Genomic DNA, 10,962 nt, shown 5'->3' with positions numbered 1-10,962 from the left:
GATCTGGCTTCTAAGTCTTCGCATTTAGCTTTCACCGTTCCTAAATCTATTGCCATTGTTGAGACCGTGGATTTCAATGCTTCTAGTGTGTCCTCTGTGCCAGAGATCCGTGTTTCTGCCTCCGTAATTCTCCTTGTAGTCTTGTCCAGTTGCGTTTTGATGGAAGCGACATTGGCGGTTATCCCATCCAGTTTTTCATTCAGTGCTGAGAACCCCTGCTGCATGGCCAGGAAGACCGCTTGCAGATCCATCATGGGGGCGGCCGTCTCAGGATGTGTTTGAGGGGATGTCTCCTGGGACATTGTAGGATCTGCATCTCTTCTAGCCATTGTAGTGAATTTTTCTATGGTTCCTTTCCCTTTCTTGGGCCCAAAGCTCTTGGGCATCATATTCGGCACCTCCAGGGAGGGTGGGTCCTGAGGGTGCTGCTTTGATTCAATACTTTGCGTTGCGACAGGGCTTCAATACTCTTGTCAGCTCTTTAAGTTTGCGGCAGAGGGAGAACGCACCTTCAAGTGTGTTTGTCTGTGGGGGGGTTCTTGATAAAGTGTTTATGGGGCGTCCAATCACTTTTGTCCAACATTACCCAGTGCCTGTACTGTTAGTTGCATTGTGTTTACCCACCAGGTAAATAGTCTTTGGTCTGCGAGTCTGGAGATTAGTGCCCTCTTTGTACACCTCTGGGCAGGTGTCGCCAGGTTCAGATGGAGTGGGCCTGGTAATAGTGCAGCATGCTGGGTCTTAGAGTGTGCCTTCTTATGCTCTATGTTTCCCCCTTGTGAGCTGGTAGTGGGGGACCTCCGTAGGTCGACGGTGGGTATGTGTCCTCCGCTGTCTGCTCGGTCACTCTAAGGGCTGCCGATCAGGGTTGGTAAATTCAGTGGGGGGTGTGTGTCCCCCTAGTGTATTCCAAGTCAGCAGATAATTCGCTGTGGAGGCCTCCAGAAATGCGTCTCCCTCAGTCCTGTACTGTATGGCCTGCAGTGGGCAGCTCGTCTTGTTGGGGTGGAATTAGCAGGTTTCCTTGCTGCGGGCTCGCACCGCCGGCCGACCGCTATGTGTATGGCAGCGCCGGGCAGCCGCGCTGTGAATACGCAAGGTTTTTGGGGGGGGGGGATGGGTCAGCAAGGTCCCCGCTTGCCACCGAGCCTACAGCCACCTCACGGCGTATGGGCTGCTGCTTCAATGTATTGACAGGGGGCAGGCCCGGCAGGGATGCACCTCATGGGGTGTGGGGGGGCACCGAGACTCCCCTTCCATCGGTCCCAAAACGGCAGTCCTTACAGTGCACCGCCGGGCGAGGAAATCAGGCGGGTCTTGTAGGGTGGATCAGCATAGTTTTATATCGTGCACAGCCCCCGACCCCCTAACCGTCTCCTGAGCCGCTCCAAGGCCTCTCCGCAGATCCGTCCCAGCTCCGATGCCGGCTATGGTGCAGCAGGGGGTCAGCAGGCGCTCGACGGCAACCGGAGCGCCCGTGACCTTACATACGTAGACAAGCCCTGCAACCTCCGGACGTGGTGTCTGCAGTTGGCCTCACCGCCGGGGCTCCTCCCCTACTCAGCGGCCCGCATGGCGCAGTGTCTGGGTCCTTCGCAGCGGCTTCCCTGGCGGATAACACCGGAACGGTACAGGCAATTCCAACCAAACTTCGCACGGATGTTCTATGGTTTTTACAGCACACCCTAAGTAAATTTTGTGTGGAGCCGACTTCTTTTAAAGGCTTTTGTCGTTAGCGTGGCCCAGAGTGCCTGGAGAGCTTACACAAAAGCGTCCATCTCTCCTCGTGCACAACAGCGCCCCCCCCTGGTAGGAGCATTTCTGAAAGTGGAGGTAAAAGTGAAGAGGATCAAGGAATGATCTGACCAAGGAAGGGGGTTATGGAGGATACTTGGAGGGGAGTGTTTCTATTATGTTAATGATTCTCTATGTACACCCTGCTCACTTCAGTGTATGCTAGATTGGTGTAGACATGCCAATTGAGAGTTTATAAAAGTAATGACTTGGTGAGATGTAATCCAAAAACAAAGAAAATCCCCTCTCAATATAACTATCAACACTGGGTTTTGAGATGTATCAAGAAAATGAATCTTTTTATTACAGTTCATTTTTTTCTTTTGTATATACGCATGTTTGTGCCAACATATCGCTGTACCATCCAAAAAACGTTTGCACCATTACACCATGTGTTTAGTGACAATGACAAAAAACTCTAAAATCTAAATACAAAAAAAGAATACACACACCATTCTTAAATCCATTTCTTTTAAGGATTCCAAACCCAACTAGTTTCAGCTCTTCACATTCTAGACTTCTTCATGGATATTGTTTTGAAATGATTACAGAAATGGATATGTGGCCTCGCAATTTTGTAGAATACTGCGTAGATCTCAGCTAATACACTGCTGAACATTTTTTAAAGGATTCGACCTGTAGATAATGGAAATAATCCAATTACAATGTGTTACAATATGATAAGGCATTTAGAACACACCTGTACACAAGTATTTTACAGGGCCACAAGACAAGGGAGGGAAGATAAAGGGAGGACAAGACAAACTATCTTACTAGGCCTTGCGTCATTCAGAACGTGCAAATGCGACAATAGAAGTGTGAGAGGAAGGAGTGGGGGGAGAGCAAGGGAGAAGAAAAAGGGGGAAATGCAATCAGGGCAGCATGGCTCTGTGTAAGTGCAGCCAGGGCACAGCATTTCTAGGAAGTGCAGGAGGGAGGCGGAATGTAGGGATTACAGTCCCCGCCACTAAGTGCAGGATAGGCCAGGAGGCAGTGAAAGGAAGACTGGTCGTGGAGGAGCCTGGTCCCAGTGAGACTCTGAGAGAACCAAGATACCAGTCAGCACAGAGGACAGGTAAATTGGCAAGGGAGAGAGAGAGAAGCCAGAGGAGAAAAGGGGGGTATTGAGCTGCTTCCGGGGCTTCAGTTGGTCTGGCTCAAGTCTGAGAGGGGCAGGGAGGCTGTTCCAGAAGAAGGCACCAGCAGAGGAGAGAGTTCTACCCCCACCCACTCTCTGCCTGGAAAGGCAGCTGACCTCCAGAGTTGGAGGGAGCGGAGCCAAGGGCTCTAGAAGGAAGGTATTTCACGAGAGTGAGTTGAAAGTAGTGTGAGCCCCGGCCCCAGAAAGACTTGTGGACAATGCAGAGGGAGTCTTGAACCTGATGCTTGCATCCACCAGGAGCCAGCGGAGAAATGTCAGGGCTGGAGAGATACAGTCCCTGGGCTTGAGGCCAAGGATAAGTCTTGCAGTCCTATTCTGGATTAATTGGAGGGGGCGTAGAGTAGAGGTAGGCCGATTGAGAAAGAGCCTGTTGCAGTAGTCCAGCTTAGAGAGAACCAGGGCTCTGGAGATATTGAGCTTCTGGGGGAAAGTGAGGAAAGGTAGAATACCTCTGAGGTGTGGCTGGAAGTGGGCCTTTTTGGCAAGGTCCGTGATGTGAGGAGAGAAAGAGAGGGTGGAGTTGAAGAAGATGCCAAGGTTTTTTGGCTCACAGGAAGGTGAGGGCAGAGGGCCAAGAAGGGCGGCCAGAGTGAGAGGGAAAGCGGGAGCAGGAGCTCTGTCTTACTGGCATAAAGGCAAAGATATTTGGAGGCGCACCAGTCCTGAATCGCTGATAAACAGGAGTGAGCGAGGGAGGAGAGGAGGCTGAGGGAAGCCTGGAAGAGAGCCGTGTGTCCTCCACATAACCCTGAAAGTTAGAAGAGAAGGTTGAGATCAGGTGGGCCAAAGGGGCCAGACAGATATTAAAGAGGCATTATTTCAAAACACACACGAGTCAGCTGGTGTGTTATCTTCCATGAACTTGTGCCCGTCATTTATTCATAGATGAGGGATCCACTGCGACTGAAGCATTTCTGACTTTTCCAAACTGAAGAGGTTTCTTGTGTGTGTGTGTTCTCTCATGACGAATGAGACTGTTTTTATGACTGAAGAATTTCTGACATTTGCTGCACTGATACGGTTTTTCTCCTGTGTGTGTCCTCTCATGACGAATAAGAATGCCTTTTTGACTGAAGCATTTTTGACATTCAGTGCACTGATAACGTTTCTCTCCTGTGTGTGTTCTTTCATGCAGCACAAGATGCTTTTTATGACTGAAGAATTTCTGACATTCAGAGCACTGATAAGGTTTTTCCCCAGTGTGTGTTCTTTCATGATTAATAAGACTGTTTTTACGACTGAAGCATTTGTGACATTCAGTACAATGATGAGGTTTTTCTCCTGTGTGTGTTCTCTCGTGAAGAATAAGATTGCCTTTTTGACTGAAGCACTTCTGACATTCAGTGCACTGATATGGTTTTTCTCTTGTGTGTGTTCTCTCATGATTAATAAGACTGTTTTTCTTAATGAAGCCTTTCTGACACTCGCTGCACTGATAAGGCTTTTCTCCTGTGTGTGTTTTCTCATGATAAATAAGACTGTTTTGATGACTAAAGAATTTCTTACATTCACTGCACTGATAAGGTTTTTCTCCTGTGTGTGTTCTCTCGTGACAAATAAGATAGTTTTTATGACTGAAGCACTTCTGACATTCAGTGCACCTATATGGTTTTTCTCCTGTGTGTGTTCTCTCATGATTAATAAGACGGTTTTTACGACTGAAGCATTTCTGGCATTCAGTGCACTGATAAGGTTTTGCAATTGTGTGCATTCTCTTATGCAAAATAAGACTAGACTTTTGGCTGAATATTTTCTGATATTCAGTGCACTGATATTTATTCTCTGTTGTGAGCATCTCCATGGCTGGTTTTGTTATGGATACCCATATAATAACAAGAAAGTGGAAGGCAAGGGAGAAAGTCGATGATGCAGTTCTATGGACTTATAATGCAATTAAGGGTCAGAGCTCACAGAAATGTAGTTTCAATGAGAGCACATGAGTGGAGCACCCACAACCAGACTGGGTTCCCCTTTACTTCCCTAAGCCAATATCTCCTGCATGTAACCCTCTGTATCATTTCTTTCCATATTCTTTTAACTGTACCATTAATATACAATCCTTCTAATTTCACCCATAATACAGTAATACCTTCTGTACAATACTCAGTGATTTGGCAGCTAAGTTTGCGGCATAGAACACCAAATAAATGATAGAACAAAATTAATTCCAGAGTGCATGCATCTATAAATAATGCTTAGACTTAACTAGGCTAAATAAAGTTATCCAGCGAGTACTTGCTTTGCCATAGATAGGCTCACTCTGGATTTCCTATGTTGCCACCTCTATAGGTTGTCCCATATACATTACTTGATTAATCTGTCTGTGCCAATGATGACTGGGTTATATTATCCTCTCGTGTGCGCTCTCATTATAAGTCTTGCATCCTGACAGCACGCAGCAGTGAAATTTCTCTCATAATCGGTCTTTTGTCCAGAGGGATCAGATTTCATTTATAAATGAGGTTTTACTCCAAAGTGCTTCACTTAGATATAGTCCACACACTCTTTCAGTTCATGCAGCTAATGAGCTGTGCTGTTGGACTGCATTTCTTCTTATGATCGGCAGGGGCAAGGACTGCTGTTTACCAGTGTACTTTACATATTGTTAGGAAGCATTGAATTCCTGTAAGTATCTGGACACTCATCTGTCAGATTACTCAACTTTTAGTGCTTCATGATGCACATTTGAAATATGTGGGATGGACGAAATCACTTTTTCAAGCAGGCGAGTTCTTGGCACTTCCGATTCCTTCCTTAAACATCTGGCTTCTTCTTTCCTTTTCAGAAATATGGAACATCTCCATTTTCTTCCAAATAATTGTTGTTAGGTGCTAGTTTTAGCTCATGTTAATAGTCATCATTTTGTCTTTTGTCACCTGTAGATTAAAAGTGAAAGGTTACCTTTCTACATGTGAAATTGTAGCTAGAAATAGCATTAAAAATAGATGGCAGTGTTAATTTCAAAGTATCCACTCTGTCCATGTGGGAGGTACTTAAAAACACAGTATGGTGTGCTGAAGCTCTGCAAAATATAAAGCTGATTTAAATCGGTCACACTTTCTCTGTAATACTGTAAAAAAGAAGATAGGAAGAATGCAGCCACCACACTGAATCAATGGAATGCTCTCACAAGAAAGTTTAGGGCCACAGTCATATTTCTGCCTTTAGTTAAAATTATTATTTTGAGAAATGTTATTAGGATACAGACATTACCGACCCCGTTCAGCCTAATTTCCTGATGAAAATATACCTACTCCACTAACCTGTGTTCACAGTGCTCCAGATAAGATTTTGAGGTGTATGTTACTACCTTTTTAAAATAATTCTGAGTGTAAATGTGATTTCAAGGGAGTAAAAATTAGTTTTCTACTTCACAAGAGAGAAAAAGAAGTATGTAACTTCCAGCACACGTATGGAAAAAGTTAAAACTAAATGAAGTCCTTATCATGCCAATTTTCTCATTTAGGAGCTTCCAAATAACACTAGTTAATAGCCTAGTCTCACCGTCCCACCGGTGCTATCTCAGCTTGTGGTGGTGTGCATTCCCTAGATTGAGGTGGTAATCCGCCTATCTAGGGTGAGGGGAAAAAAGACTGACCCCCTTCTGGCTATTTCTAGGCAGATTGGAATGACCGATTTGTAAAGAACAGAGTATGAACCATATACAAAAATACAGAGGAAGGAACAAGAAAATGTGTCCGGATTGTCAGTCTAAGCAGAAGGCAAATTGGTAATTTAGTGCTTCTGCATTAGTGGAGTGGACAGAGGGGTATCAAGGTTATCCAGGCTATCAAGGTTATGGGGAAGGGTATCAGTGAGGAAGCGGGGGTTCAGAGGAGCTAGAGGAGGAGAATATGGAGTGATGGGGCTGAGATTTGGAGGGGCGGGACCGTTTTGGTCATGTGGGAGAGTAGGGCATTTCGAGAGAATGTAAAAGTAGGAAAGCATCTTATTCTGATCCCTGCTCCTATACCAGCAGAACAGCAGTTCCACATACATGTAATTCACCATTGGGAATGTCTCGGAGTGTCCCGTATGGCCCAAGTCTCGTGCGGGCATCCCAGCAAAGATAACATCCACAGTATCAGTACCAGGCGTCCATACCACAACAAATGCAACGCCCAATCCCAAACACTCCACCAGCGTATGTACAGCAGCAAACACAAAAGAAAGTACCCTAATCATGGGACAAAAACATTCTGACAAACAGCACAGTGACACAGTATACAGGGACGAGAGTGGTGGGAGAGATGCCCTTCCAATTCTAATGGTTGAACATGTACCACAATTAGGACAGCCCACAGAAAGCCCTGATGTGTCCAGTCCTGTCAGTCACTGCCGACGCGGAAGAGGAACTCCTAGTAAGTGTGAAGATAGTTAACAAACCATTTGTTTTTCTGTTTGATAAAGGTGCAATAAATTTGTGCTTAAAGGAAGGGTGCGTCCCCTTATTAGGAGAAGTAATGGCCATGCAGGTGTTTTCTGGGGCAATAAAATCGGTTCCTTTTACAGAACCTACCAGTCAAAGTAGGTACCCAAGGTGCTGGCTCAGTTGTTGTTTTCAGCCGACACACCAGTAAATGGAAGGTAGGGACCTGCTAAGCAAAAGAAATATGACAAACTTCTTCACAGAAGACGGTGTAGTGTGTTCCACTCCAGGAATTTGATGGACCCAAGCACCCTATAACACCCTACTCTACTGACCTGGACTACCGTCCCTGAGGTCGTTCAACCTACCAGCGCTTTGAGGTCATATAAATTATATATAGAGTGCTATATAAATGCCAAATGACATAACATAACATGTAAGGGCTGCAGCAGTAGCACAAGCATTGTACATCGATGGACCTACCAGAGGAATACCCTTGCACCCAGCTTTGTTTTTGTATGGAGTAACACTGTTGTTGGGTTAGGTGCTTGGAATCAGAAACCAACCCATCTGAATTTCTGTTTGCGCCAGCAGTTCCTCAAGACCATGCCCCAGGCACCATCATTACTCTAGATTTGGAAGCAGTGATGATTGCAGATTACAAGGTAGTGTTAAGAGGAACGGACGAAGAGGGAGATGAGTTGCATACAATTCTGTGTATCGATCCAGCACAACCATGCATTGGGGTGGGAGGCGTGGCTAGACAGCCAATTGAATAAGCTGTGTCTCTGTGCGGCTCCTGAGGATCCTTCAATATCCTGTTGCACATGGACGTCTAAACAAATGTGTTGTGGCTACACACCAGACTACTGCTGAGGGAACATGTGAGGCACCCAAGGACCGGACCCAGATGAAGATTTGTGAGAAGAACCTGAAACTAGGACAGAAAACGTTTGTCGCAAGTCCCGAGGACAAATCCCCAAGATGGCACCCGTCATGAACAAAGGATAATGGCGGACGCCTGATACACAGAGCACCACCGACACAGGACTGGTCCAACCTGTTGCAGCGGATGACTGAAACTGTCGCATAGCTGCACTACATAAGGATATCCAAGCCTGCAGACGCGGTGGCCCATGCAAATTTCCGGCAAAGAACGCACACCAGGATTCCTTGTTAAGAAGACAGATGCAGTGTATGGGCAGATAGACCCTCCTGGTGCGTTGCACAGCTACTGGGACATTGACGGTGGCCTGGGTCGACGGCCCCAAACTAAGCTGCACGCTGAAGGAGACGTAGGAGGCTCTGCGGCGACGGTTTGCACCACTGGGAAGAGGTGCTGTTGAGGCAGTGTAGCTGGGCGAGGTGTGCAGGGTGCACAGCGCTCACGGCTCCGCTGTGGCAGCCCCCAAGCTCGGCAAGAGCAAGGCGGCTCAAACTAAGCATTTCAGCTACAGAACAGCGAGAGCGGGAGGTGTGAGTGAAAGTGAAATTGACCGCAAAACAGGAGCCCAGAGCACACAGAGATACATTGTGGCTGCAGCAACAAGACACTTGCGGTAAGAGCGACTATGCGGCGAGGATCACTGTTGGACGTATATATGCAATGTTCGTCCCTGAAGGTGTAGAAGAGCGTAGGTGCGGGCGCATGTAGAGGAGTGCGGCACCAACGGATGGGGGTTCAGTCGCTCAATAGCTCCGCCTGGGGCCTGCATTACATATAACAATATATAATATAACAATAGCGCTCCCTTAAAAACATGCGCACCGAGCCACAATCCTTAGCGGCTGCCACAGATACTAACCAGTGACCCCAGCAGTTAGTCCTGTGCCTGAAGGCAGACACCTCATCCTAAACGGACAATACATTGGGCAAGAAGGCAAACGGCAGGCCCAAATAATAAACATCATAAGACTGCAGGAATACATGCAGTTGCATGCCAAGACTAAGTGGCCTGAAGCACAACGGGCGTACGCCCAGATCAAGCAACTGTGCTGGGTTGAAGGGGACCACTGCTGCTGTTGGCCCGTTTGACCCTGCAACCCCAAGCAAGTGGCGACACATCACAGCACTGACACACAACAAAGAGCAGTGAACAGGGCTAGCGTTGAAGCGAAATACCAACGAATTAAAAAGCGCAACCAATGCTGGACCATGGCTGGAGCTGAACGGTCCCCCCGGCGCCGCCCGCTCGGCGGAGTAGCGGACATTGGAGCAGCTATTACTATACTGGTGCCAGGGAAATTAACTGTGTGCCCTGAAGCTTGCACATGGAAAAGTGGTGAGGGCAAGCAAAGTGGACTGTAAAGAAAGCAAGCCGAGTGAACGCCTGCCATAGGGTGGGTAGCACAGACACCGGAACGCTGAAGTAGGAAACCGGCAGATGCATGAAAGGGCGACCAAAATGCATACCCCAGAAACCTGATGGCATACACTGAGCCGAGATAGCAGTGTAGACAAGCAGTGCACAATAAAGACAACAATGGCTGGATTGGACACCATACGGGGCACAGTATATCGAATCAATAAAAGGGAAGGCAGCAATAATAAAGCAATGATAGGCAAAGTGTGCTCACACTTATGAGGAAGCGGAATGGGTAGGCAACACAGCTATTGTCAGGGACCCACCCGGCAAGCAGAAACCGGACCTGCATGGCACGAGAAAATACTGCAGGGGTTGCGGGGCCACCCTGGGAGGGCACTACAGTAAACAAGGGATTCCCAGCCCCCTCGAGAATAGACCCAGAAGCGCCACAACTCCAGAAATGAAGAAACCCGGCTTCATCATAACATCAGAACGTCCACAACCCAGCTGTACACACACTAACCCTCACAGCCTAAGACTACGACACAGGGGAATGGCAAATTTCCGCTGAGTACTTAGTAGATATCGTACTCCAAGCACCTAGAATCAGAACCAGCCTAGGTATCAAGACATCTAAACTTCGCAAGTCCAAAGGGAAGCAACCCACACTGGAAGAATTCACGAAAACCCTGCAGCCGACAGAGGGGGCTAGGAATAAAGATAAGAACCCACAGGTGGATACAACCCCAACGCGCAATGACCAGCAGATCCTGGATGCAATCGCAGACCTAAAGGCGACGTGGGAAAGCAAGCTGGAGGCAGCCACAGGTGAACTTAAAGCAGCGCTGGAGCTCAAAGTGGGTGCAGTACAAGACGAAGTCAACCTACTCAGACAAGATGTACGAACAATAGCAGAACGTACAGATGAGTTGGAGAATGAAGTGACCACAAACATTTCGGCCCGTGCATCTCATGCCTCAGAGATCCACATACTGAAGCAGCAAGTAAGCAATTTAGAAAATAGAGCAGAGGAAGCAGAAGGGCGCGCCCGGAGGAACAATGTACACATAGTGGGCATCCCGGAAGGGGAGGAAGGCCCTAACCCAACGGACTACGTAGAAACCATGTTGCTTCAGGAAATAGGGGGTGGGGCCCTCACGCAAGGATTTGCGGTGGAGAGAGCACATAGAGCGCTCACAAGGAGACCCCCCCCCTTAGGGGCCCCTCCCGAGGCCAATCATCACCAAGATACTGAATTATCGAGACAGGGAGAAGATCCTGGAGCACTTCCGGAAAGGAGGCACTATACAAAGAGCATCTGCGACCAGTAT

The 10,962-nt window shown here is 47.5% G+C and overlaps 1 protein-coding gene across 1 annotated transcript in view; it reads right to left on the bottom strand.

Annotated features, from left to right (window-relative positions):
• Positions 1-2,085: 2,085 nt before the first annotated feature.
• LOC138489298 (zinc finger protein 84-like) overlaps positions 2,086-10,962 on the bottom strand; it is a 244,906-nt gene continuing 236,029 nt past the window's right edge. Inside the window, exon 2 of the mRNA XM_069616997.1 lies at positions 2,086-5,832. Coding sequence (XP_069473098.1) covers positions 3,828-4,757 — 930 coding nt within the window. The 5' untranslated portion in view covers positions 4,758-5,832 and the 3' untranslated portion in view covers positions 2,086-3,827. The remainder of the gene's footprint in view (positions 5,833-10,962) is intronic.

The sequence above is a fragment of the Ambystoma mexicanum genome, chromosome 9 (genome assembly GCF_040938575.1).
Source record: "Ambystoma mexicanum isolate Mex_15411 chromosome 9, UKY_AmexF1_1, whole genome shotgun sequence".
Taxonomy (NCBI): domain Eukaryota; kingdom Metazoa; phylum Chordata; class Amphibia; order Caudata; family Ambystomatidae; genus Ambystoma; species Ambystoma mexicanum.
This window is presented reverse-complemented; position numbering and strand designations above follow the sequence as displayed.